General features: G+C 42.0%; 1 protein-coding gene across 1 annotated transcript in view; it reads left to right on the forward strand.

Annotated features, from left to right (window-relative positions):
- CACHD1 (cache domain containing 1) overlaps positions 1–25,475 on the forward strand; it is an 88,340-nt gene extending 62,865 nt beyond the window's left edge. The window contains exons 8-27 of the mRNA XM_042819887.1: positions 1,529–1,678; positions 2,681–2,914; positions 4,523–4,672; positions 5,243–5,366; positions 5,982–6,099; positions 6,751–6,919; positions 8,790–8,932; positions 9,564–9,754; positions 10,874–10,984; positions 13,276–13,398; positions 15,019–15,118; positions 15,244–15,360; positions 16,412–16,572; positions 17,242–17,328; positions 17,514–17,630; positions 18,589–18,740; positions 19,119–19,280; positions 20,111–20,188; positions 21,143–21,244; positions 23,806–25,475. Coding sequence (XP_042675821.1) covers positions 1,529–1,678; positions 2,681–2,914; positions 4,523–4,672; positions 5,243–5,366; positions 5,982–6,099; positions 6,751–6,919; positions 8,790–8,932; positions 9,564–9,754; positions 10,874–10,984; positions 13,276–13,398; positions 15,019–15,118; positions 15,244–15,360; positions 16,412–16,572; positions 17,242–17,328; positions 17,514–17,630; positions 18,589–18,740; positions 19,119–19,280; positions 20,111–20,188; positions 21,143–21,244; positions 23,806–24,044 — 2,828 coding nt within the window. The 3' untranslated portion in view covers positions 24,045–25,475. The remainder of the gene's footprint in view (positions 1–1,528; positions 1,679–2,680; positions 2,915–4,522; positions 4,673–5,242; positions 5,367–5,981; positions 6,100–6,750; positions 6,920–8,789; positions 8,933–9,563; positions 9,755–10,873; positions 10,985–13,275; positions 13,399–15,018; positions 15,119–15,243; positions 15,361–16,411; positions 16,573–17,241; positions 17,329–17,513; positions 17,631–18,588; positions 18,741–19,118; positions 19,281–20,110; positions 20,189–21,142; positions 21,245–23,805) is intronic.

Below are 25,475 nucleotides of genomic sequence, written 5' to 3' on the forward strand. Positions count from 1 at the left end.
CTGCTGAAGCTGGCTGGGATAAGACGTGTTAGTCATGGGTGGTTATTCCAAGAACATCAGCTGTGCAGTCTTACAACATCCTCCTACGTACCTTTTCTGTTTGGCATTGTGTGTTAGGATTAGAAGGTTTCGGTGTGTTCTTCACTGATGTGGAAAAAAGAACAAACACATTTTGTCCAGGTTTCATGTAGAACAATTATTTGGGGGCACACGTATGTGAAGCTAAAATACAAGGCAAATGGCTTTGTGTTTTCTGTTAAGATTGAAGGGTTCTAAAGACCTAATGTGTATAATCAAGCTTCAGAATTCACCGAACGAGATGCAATAGATCGCAGAAGAGGATGTTAATGAACCATAACTTATCTTCTTAAAGTAATCTTTTTCATCTTAAAAAAACAAAAACACAACATAAAACAAAAAAAACAAGTAGAAAGAAGTATTATTCATATTACTGCTAATTTTCTCACATCCTGTTCCCGGAGAACAATGTGTGGGTGTGTCAGGGAAGCTATAGAGATACAGCCTTGCTCCTGAATTTGCATTGGAAAGCTTAGGAGGAAACTACTGGGATGTGAGAGAGGAATTGTGCTGCTGATCACGTCAGGATTTCCTGCTTTGTGCCAGTTCCTATTGCAGTCCTGCTCAGGAGACCCTCATCCCAAACTGTAAGAAAATACTCTGCCTCTGAGAGCCAACATTACTTGAAAACTAGATAGCGTGTCTTGAAACTGGGCAGTGTGTCTGGATCTATATAGTATTACAGTGTACCTCCTCATACTTGTTTGTGTTTAATTCTAATTGAAATTCATTTCAAGTCACGAAGACAAAGCACACAAATCAGAACATTCAGGGCATTCGTAGCTATTTAGGAAAGAAGAAGTTCAACAGGAGATTGGTCAGCAAAGTTGGCATGTAACCATCTGACATCATGTGCTTTGGATTATGTGGTGCTGCATGGTCACTACAAGTGCCTTAGTTATACACATAACACTTCTAATACAGAGATATAACATGATGAAATCGGATTGTGTGTAAGCAGAGATTTGAATTTGCATCTTCAAAGGCTTCGAGGCCATTCGTGTAGAACAAACTCAGCTTGAAAAGCGTGTTTGGCGTCATGCAAAGCGAGCGGTGCAGAAGGGCTGTGCATGGTGGTGTGTTTCTCAAGCACTGTTCTCCAAACTGCAACACAGGGAGACCTAAGGTGCCTTTCATCTCTGCCTGCTCTTCTCCAGTGAACCACAACGTGTCGGTGGGTCTGCTCTGCCAAACCCATCAGCGTGGCTGCTGGCTGCCTGGCAGGCACTGGATTAAGTGGGTGGTTGTTAAATGATGGGAATGGAAGTTTAACAACAGAAGAAGTAATTCTTAAGGCTCTGCTGTGTTCATCCACTGTGGATAGCTCTGAATCTTACAAATGAAGCTATTGCTATGTGTGTTTGTAAGCAGATGGAAGGAAGCTTACCTCAGTCCTTTCCCGAGTTAAAAATCTAATGCAATTTCTGTTGTATTTGTAATTCTTTTTTAGATACCGATATGGTCATAATTTCTCTCTCTGCTGGGATCACATCGAAAGATTCCTCAGAAGATGATAAAAAGGCTACTCTACGTGTCATCAATGAGGAGAACAGTTTCCTCAATAACTCAGTCATGATTCTCACTTACGCTCTTATGAACGGTGAGAAATGCAAATCCAAATTTGCATCCATTCCAATGGATGCAAATTCCCTTTTGTAGCACAACCAGTTTATTAAGCTCATCCAAGTGTAATTCCACGCCCTGTTGGGAGCAGTTTGTTAATTGATTTTGGCCCATGTAATCCAGAGGCTGTATCCAGATGTTGCCTCTTTCATGTATAAAACTCTGTGCTACTATGTGCTTATGTATCAAAGTGCAGCTGCTCAGCATATGAAATATTGTTGCCTAAAACTTCTAGCTTCAACCAGACTGAGTAAAATTCAATGACTGTTGCAACTGTGAGCCTTCCTGGGACTGCTAGTGTTTCTTGCTCTTGCAAAAAGGAGCATACCCATGATTTGCATTTCAGTCATTAGCCACTGAGCACAAATGTAACATCAGTCAAGCTGAAGTGCTTTGATAACTCAGGTCCTAACTGAAGAAATCAGATATGAAGATCACTCATTCAGTTTGGCTTCCTGTGTTTTTCCAACAAAGCTTTAAGTAAGAAGGCTATACATTGTATTACTGAAAATTGCACAGGCTCCAGCCAAGGAAACTAATGCTAAAGCTAATATGTCATTTTAGTGTAAGTTTAAATACTCATTTGAGTTCTGATATGTACAGAAGTCTTTGATTTGCCTGCAGGAGTTGAGCCTGTGACTTATGTAAAGTGGGAGGCTTTAGTGTTTAAGCTAAAGAACAAAGCCTGTTATCTCTATGGGCATATGATATGCTCCTGGTCCTTTCTGTGGACTAGCCATCAGTGGAGAACAAAGAGCTGTCCTGTGGATTTATAGGTCACATAAGTCTTCGTTAAAAAAGTCTTTGTTTAAAGTGCTGGTGTGAGTGGCATGATGAATTTGTGCATGGAGTGTATGAAAGGCAACCTTATTACCTTTTGTACTTGCTAATTACTTGTATTTATGGTACTACAGAATCAGATACAGAAGCCTTGATGCTAAGTAAGCTTTTTATCCTCTCCCTTCTGTTTCTGTTCCAGAGGGAGTGACGGGTTTGAAAGAACTGGCCTTCCTCCGAGACCTGGCAGAGCAGAACTCAGTGAAGTACGGCGTTCCAGATCGAACAACCCTGCCTGTGATCAAGGGCAGCATGATGGTCCTAAACCAGCTGAGTAACCTGGAAACTACAGTTGGCCGCTTCTACACAAACCTCCCCAACCGAATGATCGACGAGGCGGTCTTCAGTCTGCCTTTCTCAGATGAAATGGGAGATGGTAAATACTTACTTTGAATTTGGGTATCAAAATCAAAGAGGGATCATTGTATGTTGTCAAAAATTTGCTGTCAGCTTCAGCAGAGTTGGGCTGTGCCCAGCACTGGGTGGAACAGGAAGCCTGAGCAGGCTATCAGTGCCCCCAGCCAGGCTGGCAGCGTGGCGTAAATGGAATTTAGTGGATGCTTTTTAGTGTCTTAGGGTCAGTTTTTCCCTAGACTGTGATTGCATCCAGAAGAATACCTTCATACAGCAGATGGCTGTAGTGTGATTCTCCCTCCAGTGTCTAATTCATGTTGACGAGGTGGAAGGCACATGAATCTGCCCTTTCACCTTAAGACTTGATGCCACTTTAACAAACTCTGTATGTTCAGCTCTACCTAATCTCACTACTATATCCAGATGACAGAGAGACTGGAGGTTCTTGATATCAGTGGGTGTTAATGATAGGTACCAGTGATATCTATCTAGATAAGTGATAGATATCACTTGAAGGGTCAGTGCTGTAGGGTTTAGCCCTTCTTGGTCTTGGGTAGCTCACCTGACATTTCTCTAGGGCTGTTCTGAAAAGGGTTGTTAAAAACATCACGATGGTGTTAGGGATTACTGGTGATTTCATATTGTTCTGACCACGTAAAAAAAACTCTGTAATTTGTTCATTCAAGACTTTGCATGTTCTTAGTGTTGGCTGCAGTTCTGTGATTCTGTAATAGTCAGGGTTATGCTGAATGGTTTTCAAAGGCACTTGAGTTCAGACTGAGTATTTAGGCCCTAACCAAATTTAAGGCTATTCCAGAATAAACCTCCTCTGAGTCAGCATGCTTGCAACTTGCTGTTATCTCCTAACATCAGCTTTCTCTCACAAAGCCATATCCAAGCATGATGGAAAATTTGAGCAAGGAAAGGATTAGAAATGGTGCAACAGAGAAGGTTTGTCTTGCATTAGCTTTAAGTATGCTTCAGTGTTTATTCATGATGTATTTATAAATTGCTGAGTTTCCAAACAGTAATGGCATAGAAAGTAAGAGAAGTAAGGTATTACCTAGAGTTCTTACCTCAGGCACATGAGGTGCTTCTGAAATCGTTGTGTAATAATAATTCCCACTGTGGTGGCTATGCTGGGATTTAGTTAAGCAGAAGAGGTGTAACATTGTGAATGCACAATTAGATGAGCAATAATTCGTCTCTGTTGTTGCTTTACAGGTATGAATCCTCCCTCTTACTTCTTCCTCCCTCTTTTTTTTTTTTTTTTTTTTTTGTAACTGCCTTAAATGACAGCAATGAAGGAACAAAATTAATATTGTGTAAATGCATTTCTTAGTATAAGGTATCTATTTGTAAACTGACAAAAAGCCTAAAACATTAAATGTTCTCCATGTTTTATTAAACTGATGGAAGGTACCTCAGGGCACTATCAGAAACATAGAAAGTAAGTGGGGAGGGTGGCTAAAAACAGCCAGACTGACAAATAACCTGCTTGGCTTCCATTTGGAAGCACCATTTTTGTTCATATTCCAGTAAAGAATACTGTATAAAATTTGTCTTGACACTTTGTTATTTTGTAATTATTTGTTATATGATGTTTTTATGTTATTTGTCTCCTTCTAAGGCCTGATAATGACTGTAAGTAAACCGTGCTACTTTGGGAACCTGCTGCTAGGGATTGTTGGAGTAGATGTTAATCTTGCATACATCTTGGAAGATGTCACCTATTACCAGGACTCATTGGGTTCCTACACATTTCTCATTGATAATAAAGGTAATTTTTTTGGTTTAAATAATTTCTTCTATTCCCACTGAGGTCATCAGCCATCAAAAGTATGTGCTAAATTCTCATGCATCTGAATTGTCTGTAAGTAGTGAATGATAGCGTTTGTGAAAGGATTAATGGTGTGGTGTTCAGTTAGTTTTGCCTGAGAGCCAGCTAGAATCTATGGGTGGATTCGTAACGTGAGATTTCTGTCTGGGAGTTTTGATGTGGAAGTGCTTACTGCTGCTTGAATTGCACACATGGAAAACCTTAAGTTTTCTGTGGCGTAGGGCAAAAGGCAGAGCTGGTGTACGCGTATGTTCAGCTGTTTTCCTTTGATCCCACATCGTTTTTATTGCCTGGCTCTTTGAGCTGTCTTTCATTGGCAACTTAGGAAGTTCTTACTTTGCAACCTTTTTGGTGATATTGCTATTTTGTTTACTTCTGTTAACGTGTAAAAATTAATCAGTGCTAGTACTTAATTACTGTGTTAGTTTGCTTTTTATTTCCTGGAAGTTTTCCTCTTGTGCTTAGCTGTGTCAGTGAGTTCAGTGCATGTCGTTGTCTTTTATTTTTCAGGGTACACTCTTATGCACCCATCCCTTACCAGGCCCTACCTGCTGTCTGAACCACCCCTCCACACGGATATCATACATTATGAGAACATCCCAAAATTTGAGCTGGTGCGGCAGAACATCCTCAGGTATGGAATCCAGGATGCAAGTCTGAATGTTAGCAGTCCTTAGGGCACCAGACGTGGTTTTGGAGGAGCATTCAGAGAACATAAAAAATGCAGAACTGTCCTGTTTTGATTTTTTGTTTGCAGCTAAGGAAAGCAAGCTTTCCACAGCCAACGTGGCTGATATTCTTTCTAATCTCTCTTCCACATCAGGAAGATTTTCCAGTGTTTGGTTTCAGTTCTTCATCCTTCATCTAAATATGAATTTTTGTTTCAGCTTTAGAGTTAAAACAGCTCCTCACTTTGAGCCTCCATCTTCCCTTCCTCACAATCAGATTGCGTTCTGTGGAGTCTGTCTTAATTTAAATTTAAATTGACAATAAATGAAGACTGATGGGTCAGGCAACGGCGAGTGGTGATCATGTGCTGTATGAAGCCACAGAACAGACATTGAAATGTTTTTTCTCTTTTGCTGCAAAAGATTTTTCTCAAAACGTGGTGATAGGCAAACATCTTTTTGTTCGCTTTAGGCAGATAACAGCTGACCTCTTCAGAGCTTCCAATATTTTCTATGAACATATTGCTTAGGAGCTTTCTCAATGTATAATGAAATGATGGATGCTCTTTTTCCCACTGTAGCATTCCCCTGGGCAGCCAGATCATTACAGTCCCTGTGAACTCCTCACTGTCCTGGCATGTAAACAAACTGAGAGAAGTTGGGAAGGAGGCCTACAATGTCAGCTATGCCTGGAAAATGGTAAGTGCTTAACATGACACTGTTGCATGGTGGCACTGAGTAAGTTAATATTTAGAAGAGTATATGAATATATTGAATATAGTGAAGTACAAAATATTGCTCTGGTCTTTGATTCTTCAGCTTAATTTTTGAACGTATTTCAACTCTAATCTTGACCCTTGACCCTTAAAACAGAGCGTAAAATTAAATGTAATCCAGGTGAATTTTACTGATGCCCGAAATAATTGGCTACTTCTTGTTGCCACAAACTTTAGGAGGGTAGCTGTGGATCATTTCACAGCGTTAAGTTGAATACAGCCTTAAAGATTAAGCTGGGCAGTTTTAACAGATCAAATCTGTCACTGGATAACAGAAGTTCACAGAGGAGGCTAATGTTATAATGTTGCACTGAATACCAAACACCTTACTGAGCAGTTGGGCAAGTTTTGCCATTCTGTTGTACTACAGAGTGCTTAAATATACACAAACCAATGAAGCACGTGACCCATGCAGTACATGATTAAGAATGATAAAACCTCTGGAGTTAAATTGTCAGTATTCCTCCTAATGGGAGTACCAGTGTATGTTTGTCACCTGTGGAGCTGAACCCTGGCCTCTCTTAATGACTTTCCAGTAAGTGTGTTAGAAATGATTGTTGCTCATGTTTTCCAGGTTCAGGACACGTCCTTTATTCTGTGTGTTGTGGTGATACAACCAGAAATACCTGTGAAGCAACTTAAGAATCTCAACACTGTCCCCAGCAGCAAGCTCCTGTATCACCGCCTGGATCTGCTGGGCCAGCCAAACGCCTGTCTGCACTTCAAGCAGCTGGCAACTTTAGGTAGAGCTCTCATGCATGCTTCTGTAGAGTGTGGCAGCAGAAAGTCAGACTGTGCTCATAAAATGCTGCCAGTATCGTCCTCTTGAGGGACATTTTTCTCCAGGGCTGATTCTCTAATCAGCCATACCCACTGGTCCGTTCTCTCCGTTGACCAGAACTAACTTACTCATTGCTGAGCACTTGAGTGGATGAGTGCAATGGGGCTGGGGAGGAGGTCACAGCACTATCAGTCTTGCTTCATGGAGTTTCCAGAAAGTGGAGTGGGGAGGGGGAAAGATAGCTCACTGAGTTCTGTTCTCTTGGCTGCAAAACAGCTTATTGACATCATTCTGTGATTAGTTCTGTGAATATATCCTAAGAACATGGATTTATTTTTTTTAGATATATATAAGTTGCAAGCATTTACACTTTAGTAAAAAGCCTAAGAGCAGAGCTTGAATCTGTGCTGTTTCATAAGAAGTTCTGAATTAACTGCTTTTGTTTGTAGCAAAGCTTGAGGGGTCTCGTGGTGCATTAGATCCACAGTTGTGGTATTTTCTTATCTGTGTTGCAGTGCCACAAATAGCTAAGCGTGAGTAGACTGGAGAAGTAATGGAGGCATTTCCAAAGGAAACCTATAGAAATTGCTTTGTCAATTGTTCAAAATACAGGGTTTTTTTTTTCTTTCTTTAATGTGGAGCCTATCTTGATTGCCTTATATCCAGAAAGATAAGATATAAATAGAAAATACCCCAAAAACACGGTATTAAGCTGACAAGTGGAAAAACTTCATACAAAGCAAAATGCAGTCATATCAGAATATTTGGTCTGGGAAGCAGATGAAGGCCAACATCAGAAGTTCATAAGTGATGGCTGCAGTACACATGGTTCCTGGATGTGTGGTGATGTGTTTTAGAGGAATGTGAATAAAAGCAGATCACTTACTCCAGTGATTTATTTTTTTTTCCTGTGGAGACCATTATGTACTGAGAAATTGGGTTCCGTGGGTCAGATGTTCTGAAAAGTTGTTCTTCTCAACCTTCATCATTGTTTTTCTTTTAAAAAGAAAAAGCTCTCAGGTATTACATTTTCTGCACAATGAACATTTACTTTCTGATCTGTTCTGAAAAACAGCCCAGCCAACTGCACATTTCTTGGTGAGCTTCCTCTTCTGCTCTTGTAATTCTGTTTGTTCTTTAGCTGGAACTGAAAGTTGCTCTTTTGTGTTTTCTTCTGCCATAGCCAATCTAAACAGGGATAATTAATCTCTACCTCTTTATCACAAAGTCTTGTTCCCTTCATGGAAACCAACGTCTGTAGGTTTTCAAAAAATAACCATTAGAAGTTATTTGGACTTTGAGAACAAGGGCACTGGAATCTATCAAATAACCCATAGAGAACAGAGCGAGTGGATAATTTTGTCCCTTCTGTGTTTGAAATGAGAAAGGTAGTTCACCAACAGTAAGCAAGTAAGCACGCTCTGTTGGGTTGAGCTGGCTTTGGGCTTTGGAGTTTGTGGTGTTGTTTGCCACGAGAGCTGGAGTCCCATAGCGTTTTGTATGCCTTGCCACGTGGTGCTGCATCAACCACCCATCCTTTGTTTTGTGCAGCATTTGGGGGCCTAGGAATGCAGATGCTTGCTGTAGGACCATGTTTTCGTAGGACCAGCTGGGTGGGTGAGGACAGGATGGTGATGCTGGCTTCCTCCAGCTCTTGCTCTGCCTGCTTCTGGCTTTGCTTTTGAGAGGAATAAAGAGCATAACTTGCATAGTTCTTCCATGTATCCTCAGATACAGCACCACATCAGATACCCTTTCATGATATGAAGGCGTTTACAACATAGCACGTCCAATTCACTGTCCTTAACTTTCTAATATCTTGCTCTTTTCAGAAAGCCCTACAGTAATGCTCTCTGCGGGCAGCTTCTCTTCTCCTTATGAACATCTCAGCCAGCCCGAGACGAAGCGGATGGTGGAGCACTACACGGCGTACCTCAGCGACAACACGCGCCTGATTGCTAACCCTGGCCTTAAGGTACATCCTTGCTGTTGGCCACACTTCTGTCCCTGCTTTCTTCCCAGCTTGGGCCTTTGGCTTGACCTCCTGGATGGTCAGCTCGCACTACATTCATCCCAGAGGGCAGTACCTGAATGCGGTACCTGCGTTTATTTCCCGATGCTCTTAGGGCTATAGGGTGGTAGTGGTGTTTTGGAGTGGTGTCCTCGTGCCTGGAGAGATGGCAGTGGGCCTCAAGGAGCAGAGAGAGGACGGAGCATCTTTCCCCAGGAGGCCGAGAAAAAAAGTTGATGAGCAGCTATTGAAATAAACATGAGAATAAATAAAGCTGCAGAAAATTCCAAGTGGAAATTATTTGGGTGTTTTTAGGCATGTAAAGGTGAAAACTCTGTTCTTTTTTTCTGCAAGCAGAGCACTATTTTTATTTACCTGAATTAAAAAAGCCACAGAGGTAATGACAAGGGTATTTCATTCTAATAAGCTTTTCCTTTGCTTGGAATGTGCCGGATCTGTCTGGTGTGAGAAGACTTTAAACAAGTAATTGAGTTTAGATGATCTCTGATGGAGCTTTAGGAAACCCCGCGAGCAGCTTATTATCTTTTCATGCAAGTCTTAGAGGAACCCTGCTAGGTCTGCCTTTGTTTTGCAGTTCTCTGTCAGAAATGAAGTAATGGCTACCAGTCACGTCACAGATGAATGGATGACACAAATGGAAATGAGTAGTTATGAACAGTTGAACAGTTATATTGTGCGCCGTTACATAGCAACCCCCAATGGGGTGCTCCGAATTTACCCCGGTTCCCTCATGGACAAAGCATTTGATCCCACCAGGAGACAATGGTGAGTTTTAGGGTTCTGTTATCAAAGCTTTGGATAATCTGGTCGGGCAATGAGGAAAAGATTTGGTATCGATTTCATAGCCTGGGTTGTTAGGGTCAGCTGTAAACTGCTTAAGTAGAAATGTTGTCATCGTGGGTGAAAGGCTGCGTGCGTACATGCAACTAGTTAGAGCCTCTCTTGCTTCTAATTCCAACCCCTTTATTTTAAATGATAGCTTCTGTTTCATATCTCTGCTATAGCAGATGGGAATATAAATATTCAGAAAATGAGCAGCCCCTGCAGTGATTCACTAATTCAGCTCTCAGAAGCGTTTTCAGCTCCTTGTGCCTTCTTTGGGCTGTGAATATTTCAGTCCTCTTGTTTGTTTGTTTGTTTGCAGTGGGTTCCCTCGCTGATGTAAAATAGGAATTGGCTGGCTTGTCTGCAAGCTATTAATTATGCACTAGCAGCTGATTTGGGGAAAATATTTGTATACATTACAAATGAGAGCCTGAGACTGGTGAGCAGTGTGTTGTGACACATGCTTTGTTGGAAGCAGGCAGCCAGGTGCTGCCCTGCTGTGACTCTGAGTGAGCCCCTGGATGGCTGCAATGCCTCCAGCTGCACACAGCTCCACTTTTCCCCTGAAGAATCATTTCCCCTCATTTTGATTCTTTTCCTCAGGTTTTCTTCCTCTTCATCGTTGCTTATGTTTTTAGTGACAGAGAAAGTGATGGGATATTGCTCTGTTTTTGCAGTGAGACAAGGGATTGTAAAGGCCTCTCATTATTTTCATTATTGATGCAACATCAGACAAAAGCCATCTTTTTATTTAGAAGTCAGTCAGGCTGCTTGTGCAGTGCAGCACAGCCCTGTAAGCTGGTGTTCTGGGCAGAGGAAAATGGGGTGACAGCTTTTTCATACACTAAAGCATTTTCAGCAGTTAAAATGTTTCATGAATCATGCTTAGGAACTTGTTTAGTGTTAAGAAACATGAATTTGGTAGCACATCATTGTCAGTGTGCAGAATTTAATGCTTGACTGCATTTCTACAAAATCAAGGATATGGTCTTAAATTTTAAAGTAACAGTTTCTCTCTAATTTCTCTCTAGTTACCAATGTTTCTTTTGCTTCCCTTAGGTACTTACATGCAGTGGCCAATCCAGGGCTAATTACCTTTACTGGTCCTTATTTAGATGTAGGAGGGGCGGGTTACGTCGTTACCATCAGTCACACCATTCACTCTTCCAGGTAAATTGTGTTTCCAGGTTTATGTCAAGTAAGAATATTCTCAGTTATCTTCTAAAGAGATCTATTTTGGACAGGAGAGAAATAGACTGAGTGACAGCTGTGTGGTTGAGAACTGAAAACCAACCTGGTTTTAAAGTGCATTTGACAAAATGCAGTATAACCTTGTGTAGATTCACTGGAAATAGGATATCCCTGGGATAGGAATAGGTTTATATTCAGAAGGAGGCTTTAGTGTATGAATGATAAGAGCATAAAGAAAGAGTGAGTGAGGGAGGATGTGCTGCTGGATGACTGTGTGATGAAACCTCACATATATAAGGTGGGAATTGAGGAGAGGGAGAGGGACTGCTTCATTGGGAGGTCTGGGAGAGCTGGGGTCAAGACAGTCTCTGAATTTGAGGAAGCTTGTTGAAGTTATGCACAAATAAGAGTTGCATGCACCATGGTGGTGCTTGAAGGGAATAAGGTGAAGGCAGATCTACCAAACTGCCAGCGGAGGCCAGCCCAGCAAAACTGCTTTCTTAAAGGTCAGTTTGTGCATTTCTGTGGGAGTTCAGGAGTATGGACAATGTAAGAAAAAGTCTGTAAGCATTAAACTGCACTTACATGACTGCAGAAAACACGAGAATGAAAACAGCAGCCTTTGCCTTTGGGGTTAAAGCACCACATGTAGCTAAAGGGACGTCACAGCCATATAGGAAGAAGCATATTCATTGATGTTTTCCATGATTTAAAAAAAGGAAGTGGAAAATGCTAACATACCTTCTTTAAGAGTCAGCCAGGAGAATCTCGGTGTTTCCATCATTCTCATGCAGTTAATATTACTGCAGACCTTGTCAGTGCTGAGGTTGACCCTTTCCACGAGGACCAGGCTTTGTTTCACCTCTTTCCTGCCAGGCCCCCAGCAATAGGAGGGGTTCATTTTGAGATGTAAGGTGCTTAAAGGAGTTTGGTGGGTAGAATATATACTAAATCTTACTGTAATAAATGCTCCCAGGATTCAGAAATACTCAAATTTCTATATGGAGGCTCTTCACTGAGCACATGGCTTCTTCACGTGCTCTATCTAAAAGCTGACTGATAAGGAGGTGAATTCTAACACTGCACTGGTAAATCCAGATCTCAGAGCCAGCAGAGTTTGGGACAGTTTTTCTGTTCTTGGACACATCTTGGCTCCATTTGAGGTTTTCCAGCACACATCATCTGCCTCTTCTTTGACAGGAGCAGCAGTGCCTAATGCCTGTGTGATGCTTTTCACAGAGAGATTTCTTCAAGGGAAATAAGCACTTCTGTAAGAAGAGAAGTGCACTTAATCAAAATTGTGATTTTTATCTAGGGAGAGGTATTCCAGCTGGCTTTAGGAACTTAGAGGTTGCATGGGTTATTAGAACATGATTAACGAAGAGTTAAATGAAGTTTGGCAGATGTAAGTGTGATTCCTGGGTAAATATGACCTCTAAAGCTTATAGTCACGTGCAGTTATAATCCCTAAAGAAAAAAAAAAGTGTGGGGGGAAGAAGAGGATCAGTAGAGTTAATAGATTTAATTGTTAGGAACAGCTGTGTGGGTTTCAGTAACATTAGTTTGTCTGGAACTCCCATTTCATGAACATCTTCCTTCTTCTTTAGAGTCTGGGAATAGAAGACTCATGCAAGAAGTTACTTAATGCAGTTTGCATCAGTAAACCACTGTACAATCACAGTACTGAGGGTGAGGAACGTTAAAAAGATGAGACTGAGCAAAATTAGCAATTCTTTACCATTATAGAGCTATAAGAAAATATACTTCCATGCATCAGCCTGAGAATGGCTTGTAGGCTTTGATGTATCAGTTGCTAAGGCAACTGAGTGCATTCCTGAATTGGTAGAAATAGGCACACGAGCACATTTTCAGTGTGAGCAAGATATTACAATGCACAGCAGCCCTTCCTGCTGCTGTCCATAAGCATCCACAGAGACTTCATGTTCTGCACTTCCCCTAAATGTTTGTTCTGTAGTTGCCCTTCATTGGAGGGAAAATAGCAAATCAAAACATGATAGGGGATCTGCAGTCCTAGTTTGTGTTGTGAAGTCATAGATGGAAGATGCATGATGATTGGATCTAAACTGATTTGTTGGTGTGCACTGACTATTTAATTTAGAAAGCAAAGAGTAGATTGATAAGAGATTGTTCTCTTTATTTACAGTCACTGTGCCTGCTCATTCAGATGTGGTCAGAGCGAATAGAGCTTCAGTGTGTAGGTATGGATTTGAGTTGGTGTTTCACATGCCTTTTTTCCCCTTGTTCTGCAGTGCCCAGATGTCTTCAGGGCATTCAGTGGCTGTGATGGGCATTGACTTCACCCTGCGGTACTTCTACAAGGTTCTCATGGACCTGCTGCCAGTTTGTAACCAAGATGGAGGAAACAAAATCAGGTAAGCCTTTTCTTTCTGTTCATAATTATCTTCACAGTTCTGTTCTGTTTCTCTTGGACCCGATAACCCGCTGGTACTTTCCATCCTGTCTTACTGTGGAATTCTATTCATAGAATGATAGAACCATAGAATGGCCTGGGTTGCAAAGGAGCACAACGCTCATCAGTTCCAACCCCCTGCTGCGTGCAGGTCACCAACCAGCAGCCCAGGCTGCCCAGAGCCACATCCAGCCTGGCCTTGGATGCCTGCAGGGATGGGGCATCCACAGCCTCCTTGGGCAACAATGTCTGTTCTCTGACTTGCTCTAGAACTCGTGCTTGTTCTTCTCCTAAAGATTATGTGGACTTTTTGTTGCTTAAGATCAAGATCATGAGTTAAGAAAACAGTCATTTATGGTGCAAAAAGGAAGATTTCCATTGACTGTATTTAGGCTTCACTGAAACCCTGGGTCAAAACAAAGCAAAAAAAAACAAAACAGTTTTATTAAATGAACACACTTCTATTCTCTTGTATTTGTTTTCATTTGGGGCTGTCCTAGATATGTCCTTTTGGGGACAATGACCTACCTAGTTACTGCGAGCAGTCAATATTCACATGTAGTAATGATAAGTCCAGCTCTATTCATTTTAACAATTATTATTAAAATATACTTTTGCTGTATTTTTGAAAACCACCTAGCACAGCATTGATTGCAAGAGGTCCAGTTTCATCTGGAGCAGCTAATTTTAGTTTGACCTGTGTGAATGGAATTGTTCCTTTCTCCTTGGCCTTTGAAAAATCGCATGGTTGGGGAAAGACTCTAGTTTGGATCTGGTGTAATATGATAACATGGTTTGGGCATTGTTGTTTCTTTGTTTTTAAGCTCTAAATTTGAGAAGGGAAGTGGTTTTCTGTCATCCTCCTGGTTCTTTTCTGGTTTGGGTGTTTTTTTGTATTGTGTTTAAAATGCATATCAGGATTTCTGGTTTGGCATTCTTTTTTTTTCTTTCTTTCCCTTCTCCAGTTAAAAGCTGTTAATAATAAAAGAATCAGATAGCTTCCTCTGTTCTGCATTCTCTAAGTTGGAATTTTCAAGCATATTATTATATGCATCATATATAATATTATAATGTAGAAGCTGGAGCTAATGCTTAGAGCCTTTCCATAAGTACTTACAGGTATCAAGAGATATCAGTTCCAACTACTTGGCAGGAATTCATTCGTTTTTAAAATGGATCTCTGCAGAACTTTTCTCTCCATTATTCTAGTCACATGCCTATTAGTTCTCCTGTTTTCTTCAACATCTTGAAAATGTTACATGGGAAGACATAAGATCCACAACATGAGTTTCTAATGCAAACCCCCATAAGTTTGGTGGAATAAAGAATTTAAAAATAAAGGAACAAAACTCTAAAATGTTTTCCTGATTCCGTTGTAGACCTTGGGTAGTGTTGAGTGGCCACAGTAACCACCTCCCCTTGGGAAACTGATGGGAACTGCTGGAAAGAAACAGTTGGGGGGGTTGTGAATGATGCCCAAGTGTTTTCTCTGGGGTGGGATGTCATTTAATGAGTGTAAAACCTCTCTTTAATTAGTATGGAAGTCTAAAGGAAGGCTGTTTGCTCTTCTTGCCACGAGCAGGTGCTTTATCATGGAGGACAGAGGGTACCTGGTGGCACACCCAACACTCATCGATCCCAAAGGACACGCGCCGGTAGAGCAACAGCATATTACACACAAGGTCTGGCTGCTTTTTCCTTAGTCTGTGCTTAACTCTTCCAACTTCTGAAGTGGGAAGGACTGCAGAGAAGTTGCTGATTGTGCCTGATCTGAAAGGCATAAAATCCTGTGTTTTTTTCCACTCAGGAGCCCTTGGTAGCAAATGACATTCTTAACCACCCAAATTTTGTCAAGAAAAACCTCTGCAACAGCTTCAGTGACAGAACAGTTCAGCGGTTTTATAAATTTAATACCAGCCTAGTGGTAAGTGTGTTGTTTTCTTTTGTTTTGTTTTGTTTTGCTTTTAATTATTATTTTGCTTTTCAATGTACTTTGGTTGGGTTGGGTTTCTTTTGGTGGTAACAGGAACTCCTGCCAGGATCAGCAGACATGGGTCTAAGCCAGCCTGCTGTGTGGGTTGGCCTCTGTTCACCCTCATCCAAACATGAAATCAGTGATCCGGGCTGCACAAATAGTTCTCGCTTGAGAAGTCAGTTGACACACAAGGGATTACGGATGGGCAGCTGTGGTTGATGTCTGCAAAGCCTAGTCCAGCATCACGAAAAGGAGAGAGCTTTCTTAGGCAAGAAAACAGATGTTTTTACTGATGAAATGTTCATGAGCATTTTCAGAATATCACTTGTCAGACTGCAGGCTGGAGGTGTGGATTCCCCTTGTGCTCAGCCATGCTTAGAAGTCCAAGCCAGGGTCTGTTGTCTCTGGTTGTATGATGAATGCTGACTGCAGTGCCACAGATCCACCCTTGCAAGATAACTGCAGAATTACTGAAAAGATGTTAAGCTCTGTGAGAGAAGTTGTTCTTTAAATAGTACTTTTCAACGTTTAATGAGAAGAGAAGATGGGAAATGAGTGTCAAAAATATTTGAAAACTATGTCAGAATACAATGGTTTGTGTCAGGTAGACTTAAACTTTTCCCCCACATTTGAAATGCAAAGTAGAAAGCGTATTACTCTAAAGGAAACTGTATGGGACAGAGCAAACCCTTAAGCTGTGCTGTGCAAAGCAGAATCAGAAGGGAGTTGGCCACCAAATAGATCACAGCTGTACAATGATGGTTACAAACTAAGTGCGTTTTTTCCATCCTCAGCAAAATCCTTCCACCTTGTAGTAGTCTGGAAGATGAGCAAAACACAACAGGTTGTTAAGCAGTTGTATAAGCCTCTTATTTCTAAAGGCCAGTCTCTGTATGTTCGTGCTCCCTCTGCTCTGTGTGTTTCAGAAGGAGAAAAGACTGAAGCTCCCTAAGGCTTTGTTTTCTTGCTGTGCCATTAACAACACCTTGTTTTTCCTTAGGGAGATCTGACAAACCTTGTGCATGGCAGCCACTGCTCCAAGTACAGGCTGACAAGAATACCGGGCACCAATGCCTTCGTGGGCATCGTCAATGAGACCTGTGATTCACTTGCTTTCTGCGCCTGCAGCATGGTGGACAGGCTGTGTCTGAACTGCCACAGGTCAGCTGGAGATAGGGCACAAGTGGGCATTTATGGTGTGGTTCTTATAACCTGTTTATTTGATAAGTTAAATGAAAACATGGAGTGCAAAACTAAAGTGAAAACAAAATTTACCCGTGCTGTTTGGAAGGGACATGGTAAGTTAACATTCCTTTAGTCTTTTAATCTGTACTGTCACTGTATTAAGGGTAGTTTATTCTTGATGTGTTCATATGTCATGTGTGGATAAGGTTTAAGACCACAACTGATTTAGTTTGTCAGGGGGAGTTAGCTGTGGATCAGGCCCTTTGTTCTGGCATATTAATACCCACAATTTTATACGAGTTGACGTGTAGTTTTTCATCATGGGGGTCCCAGCGACTGCAGGAGATTTTGGCTACACCATATGTTTGTTCCACTGGAAAGAAGGATCCTTACATCTGGCTCTCAGACTTGCCTGGGGCTGCCTGCTTTTTTAATGTCAGTGGGTGGGTAACTGATCGGGGAGGTTCAGTTAGAGCATTGTCCTCAACCCCAGCACAGAATAGGAACAGTCCCTGCATTCCCAGGGGTAAGAGAAAGGATACCGAGCAGCTTTCTCCACGGTGAGCAGCCCTGGTGCAGCTGCACTGTGGGGTTAAGATTGCAGTGATGTCTAATGCGTTGTTTTTGTGCTTTTTGTCTCTCCAGAATGGAGCAGAATGAATGTGAATGCCCATGTGAGTGCCCTCTGGAGGTAAACGAATGCACAGGCAACCTCACAAATGCTGAGAGCAGGTGAGAGCAAACGGCGTGTAGTGAAAGTTAACACAGAATAAAGTGCTTGCTCATGCTGACCAGGATTAATATACAGCATTGTTTGGGATAATTAAGCATATGATTTGTAATGGGTAAAGGTGATACATTTTTCATTACTTGACTGCAGCTTCTAATACAAGGCTTTTCCTTTTGCCCCAATCTAGGAATCCTAGTTGTGAAGTTCACCAGGAGCCAATGACTTTCACAGCAATCGATCCGAGTCTGCAGGATGCGCTCCCTCAGTGCATTAACACTCAGTGCAATCAGAGAACAGAGAGCGGGTAAAGGGCCCTTCTCCCTCCCTGAGGATCTGCACTGTTTCTGAAATAATTCATGCTGTTCCTTAAAGTGAAAACAGCTCCTCCTTACACAGTTTGAACAAGAAAAGAAAGGACAAAAAAGGAAATGCAGTGCCAGGATGAGATGTTTTAGCACACACCAATGATAACATCATGCTGCAGTGCAGAAACATAAGACCTCAATATCACCGAGCCACACAGCACCGTTAATAGCAAACAAATGGTTTCCGGTCACACTTTGTGACTCTGTGAAGAACTGAGGGTTGTGCAAGTACAAGACTTGCTGTTGAAGGGACACATTCTTCCTTTTAGCAAAGCAGACGGCACTGCCATGTTTGTCTGCCTTTTGAGGGAAGATGTGGATCAAAGTGCTTAGAGAAATGAGACAGTATTTGAACTGGGGTTACCTAGGAGCACACTGGAGATGTTAGCTGCCTGTCAGCTTCCTGCTTCTCTCTTCCACTCCAGGCATTATGTAGAGATGCTTGAGGGCCTATTTATTTTTTGTTAGTTATGAGTGGTCTCTAGGGAGCTGAGATTGCTAGAACACATTGTGCTCTGACCAGTCTTCCAAATCCTGTCTTACATCTTGCAGAGGATTGCAGAAAAGGGGTGGAACTGCAGTCAGGCTTTACTATGCTGAGAAATGTCATATTAGAGGAGCTAAAAAGGAAGTTCTGTCTTTACTCAGTGTGAGAGAGGAAGAAGGCAAACAGGCTTGGAAATGTGAGCTCAAGATGCAGGTCCCCTGTCGAACTTTACCTTGTGCTACCTGAACGTTTTACTGATAAGTTTTTGTGCCAAATGTTACACAATGCACAGGTTTATAGATGATTTTGGCCTCTCTTTGTCTCTTGATTCTAAAATAGTCTGAGCTATGTCAAGGGAAAAGTTCTGGAATTGACAGTAAATGTGGTGGTCTTCTGGTTTTAATTTTCAGGGATTGCTTTGGTGTGTTGGACTGTGAGTGGTGTATGGTAGACAGCGATGGGAAGACTCATCTGGATAAGTCCTACTGTGCCCCTCAGAAGGAATGCTTCGGTGGCATCGTGGGAGCCAAGAGCCCATATGTGGATGACCTGGGAGCAATAGGTAACTGCTGTTCTGAACAGATGCTCCGTTAACTCTTTGTAGTTAGTAATGAATGCTTACAGTGTCAGAGCATGCTTCAAATTCGTCTTCTGTGTTAGTGGTAAACGAGCATAAAATAGCATGTAAAGGAATTTAAAAAGAATAAATAAAAACAAGGCATCAGGGCAGTCCTGGGCATGGTATTTTTGAAAGTCTTGACAAGTTGCTGAATATGCTTTGCACATTTGCAATCTTCAGATGTGCTCTCTCCAGATTTCTTCTCCTGTTTAAAGGGTATTCTCCCGTGTGTGCTGTTGCACACCTAGAAACCATTAAACCTTTCTGCAGAGCATTGATGTTGTTTTTTTTTTCCTCTGTTTTGTCCTTTTTTTGATTTAGGAGATGAAGTAATTACTCTGAACATGATAAAAAGCGCACCGGTCGGCCCGGTGGCTGGAGGCATCATGGGCTGCATTATGGTGCTCGTCCTGGCAGTGTATGCGTATCGTCACCAGATACATCGGAGGAGTCACCAGCACATGTCACCTTTGGCAGCACAGGGTGAGCTGATTAATCACAGAATGGCCTGAGTTGAAAAGGACCACAGTGGTCATCTGGTTCCAACCCCCTGTTATGTGCAGGTCGCCAACCAGCAGCCCAGGCTGCCCAGAGCCACATCCAGCCTGGCCTGGAATGCCTGCAGGGATGGGGCATCCACAGCCTCCTTGGGCAACCTGTTCCAGAGCCTCACCACCCTCTGGGTGAAAAATTTCCACCTAATATCCAACCTAAACAGATGAACCACCTCCTTCCTTGGTTTTGTTTCTCTCTCTTCCATGCTTCACCCTTTTAATTTCTCCATGCCAGCCTCTGTAAAAGTAAGGTCCTATCCTCATAAGGGTGCCTGTGTATTGCTGCCCTCTTCTGGGTGCAGTCTGACCTGCTGCCTACAGAGGAAACTGTCCAAGGAACTCAATAGCATTTCCTGTCAGGAAGCTGAAGTTATGATTTTTCCAGAGCTCAAACGATAAGCTCAAGTTCACAGCTCTGTGTGCCTTGTCATAACACACCAGTTATATATGTTCATTCCTGCACAGGAGTGGTAATTTGGGGAATACATTTTTTACACACCTTCTGCTTGGGTTGTTTGAAACGTGCCTGTTTCTCACGTATATCCCTGCTTCTGTTCAGTGTGCAGTTTGTGGGATCATAGATACGAAAAAATACCCTATGCCCCATCTGTCTTTGAAAGAAAGCATGCCAAGCTCAGGCTGCAAGGCTGCACATTAATGCAAGGTGCTTCCACTACATTACCAGGGTGATAGCCATTAGAAGGTGATGGAAAATCTTCCTGTTAACAGTTGCATTTTTCTGTTTGTAATGGTGTGTAGAAATGTCAGTGCGTATGTCGAACCTGGAAAACGACAGGGACGAGAGGGATGATGACAGCCATGAAGACAGAGGAATCAGTAAGTACCAAATCACTTCACTGTAAAAAAGGTTAGATTAAGAGTAAACAAGTGGTTTGTTTTCTTAATTAGCTGGAATTAAAAACATATGTATGAGGCAGTGCTGTGCTGATGAGCGGTAGAAAATGACTTCACAATGTTTTAAGTCGTAACTTCAAATGCACTTTCAGTCTCATTTACATTTCTTATTTTTAGAATTATGTTTCTTATTTTAAAATGACTTTAATCCTTGTGGAGGAAGTTTGTCTCTTATGTTCCCTATCATGACCATTTCCAGCAGCAGCTGAGCCACAGCTTAGAAATTGCAACTGTGACAATACAGGGTATGCAAAGCTGCTACCTTTGTTCAGCCTTGGAAAGGAGAGGACAAGTCTTCAACAAATATGTCAGTAAATCTATCTTGCTTTGATTTAGGACACTCATTTTAATTAACCTGTCAGTAAAAATGACACTTTGCATGTAGTGGTACTGTATTGCAAAATGACACAGGTGCACCAAAACCCTGGGAAAGCTCCGGATTCAGACCAGATCCCTGGCTCTGATCCCTCACTGAGAGAGCTAAAAACAACTCCCAAGACTCTAAACTGTGTCAGTGCTTACAGGTGGAGAAATAAGCACATCTGAGTTTGATGGCTTTCATCTACTGCTTCTCCAAGTCCTTGTTAGCTCCAGTTTGAGTGGGCTTGTGGTGCTGCCGTGGTTTCTTTAGCATGGGTAGGATAATTCTCTAAATTGCTTATTTCAAGTGAATGAGTTTGAATGAATCTTGACCTACTCTATGTTTAGATACAATCTCTTTACTCCCACTGCTCTGTCACTTGACAGTCTTAAAATAGTAGTGTTTGAGCAGTCATTTTGCAGAAAGCCTGTTTCACTGTGTCTGATGTGTCCCACAAATAAAATTCAGTAAAAGCACTTCCTTTTAAACCAGTCCTGTCTCTTTTTCTGCCCCAGTCAGCAACACCCGATTCATAGCAGCAGTAATAGAGCGGCATGCCCACAGCCCAGAACGCAGACGCCGATACTGGGGTCGATCAGGAACGGAGAGTGACCACGGTAAGACTCTGAATCACCATCCTGGACACAGCTTAATGATTGTGGTTACTCACAGGTCTGGCGTGTTGCAGATAAGGCTGCAAAAAACAAACAAACCACCTTTGCACTTTATTGCTTCACAGCTAAGCAGTTTTGACACCCTCCAGCCGGTGATTATTGTCCAGCGAAGGAGCGGTAGAGTAAAAGCAGCTAAATGCCATCCTACCCCTGTCTGATTGTTGGGATCTGCCAGCTTAACTGGATGACCAGAATTCAGACCGACAAATATGTTACTATATTTACCATACTGGTTTTCCACTACCAACCCGAACAATTTTGATCTTCAGTTGAGATAATGGACCTCTTCTACTCAGTGAGAGAAAGCAATCAAGCCTGCATCTCTACTGCTCTTTTTCTTTGATGGAATATGTGTATCATTCATGAAATTCCACGATGCCTGCATTTGCTAGGGGTAAAGTAAGTGTGGATTAGAGATCTGGTGCCTCCTTAGCCTTTCTGCTGTACGTTCAGCCAATACTATCACCACAGAGAGCATTTTATGTGACTGTTAAGCAAATAATAATCAACATTAACTATGTACAGGGGTAGCAGTGAAGGGTGTCCAACCTTGTGCCTTTGTTTCCTCTCCCTCCCCCACACACCATACGTACTGTTTAGATCAGGAGAATTTTGATACACCTCTCATGCCTTGAGACTACTTATGTCTTAAAAGCAGTTAGAAAGATGTCATGCTGTTGTCTGATGAGGAGGACTTAATGGAAGTTAAGAGAGGGTTAAGCAAGGCGGTCTACCACAGCATGTCATAGAGACCATCTACTTTGTAGAAGATCTGTTCAAATACTAAGATAGTTCACTGATGGAACTCCTGGGGACAGGAAATCTCAAGGCCAAAACCTTGCAATGTGAGCGAGCAGATGTCCAAGGGACAATCTTGCTGTAGGAGGCATTATCCTGGATTTGGGGTCAGATTACCTGTGCTGAGAAAGATTTGCTTGACTAATAATCCCTTTGCACCAATCCTTGCCATGTTCCCAGTTAACAGGACTAGCAGGCTTCCCGTATACCTGAAATGTGCACTTCTATTTTTCACTCTCTGTAATTTCATCTTCTTCAGAGGGCTGCCCGTTCTTCTTCCCCAGTTCCCCTCTGCTAACTAGAAACCATCACTCAGACCATAGAAAGAGAGAACCAGCATTGAGTACTTGCCCTGATATTTCCAACACTCTTTGTCTAAATGTCTCAAGCTGAAAAACGGAGATGCTCAGAAGCACGAGGGGTTTTTTCAGCTCTTAGCCAAAACTTTCTCAGAAGGATTATTATTCTAATTAAGGACGTATCTTTATTTCTTTAAACTTTTGCTGCATTTCCATGTTTAGAAATACTCAGGTGTTTTTGTTTAGGACACTGCAAACTGAGTCTGAGTGGCAACAGCTGGTTTCTGTGTTAAATCAAATCTCACAGTAACTACAAACACCTGCTTCAAAAGAAAAGGACAGAAAATACCAAAGGGACATGTTACAGGATGACTTTCTCCCTGAGAAGGCACAATCTTGTCTTGCAACAGTTAGCTGTTAGCTGACTTTCAGGTGACATAATTTCCTTAGGATAACCCTGTGAATGCAATGTTTCATTACACACAAAGATGTCTGGTCTGGTTTTCTTCAACCTCTCAGCCTTCGGTAGCAGTTATTTTAGCCAAGGGAGAGCCTCCTGTTAATTTATGCTGTGTGCATGCCTAACTGGAAGAGTTGGTACTATTGGGCTTAATGGAACAGTGCAAAATGCTTCCATGTGGATTCAGTAAATTTCTTTAACTGTATGGAAAGCTGACCAGCATTGCAAACATACGCTGGATTTTTGCAACAGGTGAAAAGTGTTCCTTTCCTTCTAAAAGTATAATGCTGTGATTATGCATGATGCATCACGATAATGTGAAAAAGCTTTGTTACCTCCAGGCATTAGCCAGTGGTCCTTGCTAGGACGAATGTAGCTGGATGGGGACAGAGGTCGTGGGGCCCACTTAGTTTTTGTCTGTGAAATTCAAGTAATACAGAACCATAGAATGGTTTGGGTTGGAAGGGCCTTTAAGATCCTGCTGTAGGCAGGGACACCTCCCCCTATAGACCAGGTTGCTCACAGCCCCATCCAGCCTGGCCTTGAATGCTTCCAGGGAGGGAGAACAACCTCACTGAGCAACCTGTTTCTGTCCCTCACCACCCTCATGTGTTAAAGGTGCCACCTCCCAACATAACTCCCAGCAAAGTAACCCTTCTGCTGTGTTTTGTTTCTGAATTTAGTGCAAGCAATTCCTCCGTAACCAACTGTTGAATGGTTTTGCTACTGTGCATCCTCCAGACCGTAGGTTCCCAAAGTTTATAAAGGAAGAGGGGCAGTGCAGACAGTGGTCCCTTATTCCTTTTCTCTCAGCTGCAGCAGCTCCTTGTTTGTTCTCTGCCAGGCGCCAGCTGTGTCTGATAGCAGCAAGGTGTGGCACTGAGCGCTGTGGATATTGACCTCCACGTCTGGCTTTTCATCCTTAGCTCCTCTGTTTTGTTTTCTAGGCTACAGCACTATGAGTCCTCAGGAGGACAGCGAAAATCCGCCGTGCAATAACGACCCGCTGTCAGCTGGTGTTGATGTTGGAAACCACGACGAAGACTTAGACCTGGACACACCACCTCAGACAGCGGCCCTGCTGAGCCACAAGTTTCACCACTACCGGTTGCACCACCCCACTCTACACCACAGCCACCATTTACAGGCTGCAGTCACCGTACACACTGTGGATGCAGAATGCTAATGAACAACACGAGCAGCAAACCTTGCAAACAGTGATCCGTGCAGCAATGGGCGCCTTTGTTTCTGTGCTTTTTACCAGGAACGGTTTAACAAACTTCCTGAGTAAACTCTTAGGCATAAGAGCTTTACGTTCTCGTAAATGTAAGGTTGGCTCAGAAATGGCAGGGAAATGTGCTTGATGAATGGACCTGCCATAACATTTAATAAAACGGAGCAGGAGGCACGTTAGACCTCCAAAACCAGGGATGCAAGTTTATACAGCAGCCGAAGCTTTGGAAGCCCTGTTATGCTGAGCCAAGAGAAGGGAGAGCTTAAAAGAGCCAGAGACGATTTGGTTTCCTTAACTGGAAGAGCAGAAAACTGTGCAGCTGAAGACTAAAAAGGTGCCAGACGGAGCAGGGGGAGTCAGTCGGGTTCTCTGCAGCTTTGTGCTCTTAGAAAGTTCATTGCTCCAACAGTTGCTGTATGGAACCTGGGACAGTGCATCTCAAGATTTTTAAGTAAAGGATTATTTTTCTACTATTTATTGAACTTGAAACTATGGGGGGAGGGAGGGGAGAAAATGTTAGGAGTTTTCAACAGCTACCACATATATTCTGTGATGGTGAAGTAGTTCTTCTGAGGAAGACGTCTGTTTCTTATTAGCTGATATTCATCCACTGCCCTGCTCTGCAAAAGGGAAAATGAAGAAGTCGTCTCTGACGTGTTTACATTACGAATGCTTTCTTTTCCACGATTGTTTTCTGTTAATTTTACAACCTGATTTCCATGGCAGTATTTTCTTCCTATTTGCAGAGGAGAAATCCTGTATTTCCTTACTAAAATTCTGCGAATTCTGCCCATTAAAATCTCCATCTTTAAACTCTTTGATCATCCCGAAAGGTTTCCCGTATGGCAGTAATAAAGCATTTGTTTGGCATTGGTTACCAGAGCATTCCAAATGAAATCTGTGCCATTGTAATGTTTCTTTAGGACACCATCAAGATCAGAAGTAGGGACAAAGCAGTGTTCTGTAAAACTTGGGTTACTGTGGAAGAGATCAGTTTGAAATCATAATTATAAGCTGCTGCTGTTTGTCTGGAATTTAACATTGCTTGGTAATTCAAACAGAGATTAATCAATCTGACTGCAATACTGCAGCATAATCATAAATTAGTTTTAAATCACAGTGTTGTATTTTAGATTCACGTTTTGTGATTACGGTGATATAAAATCATTCTTGCACTGTGCGTATGATAAACATCCATTTATATGTAGTTTCTTTTAAATCACTTGTTTTAATTAATATGGTACTTAATACTGTATTATGTAAAAAAAAAAAATTGGTTCTTAAACAGTACGGTAAAATAACTATATGTGTGATATCAGGATACCCCTTTATACTATGTATAAAACTGAAATCTCTAGTGAAATAAACTGTATATAAAGTATA

Source organism: Centrocercus urophasianus, unplaced genomic scaffold (genome assembly GCF_019232065.1).
Source record: "Centrocercus urophasianus isolate 14NV4802_14NV808 unplaced genomic scaffold, USGS_Curo_1.0 seq_18, whole genome shotgun sequence".
NCBI lineage: Eukaryota > Metazoa > Chordata > Aves > Galliformes > Phasianidae > Centrocercus > Centrocercus urophasianus.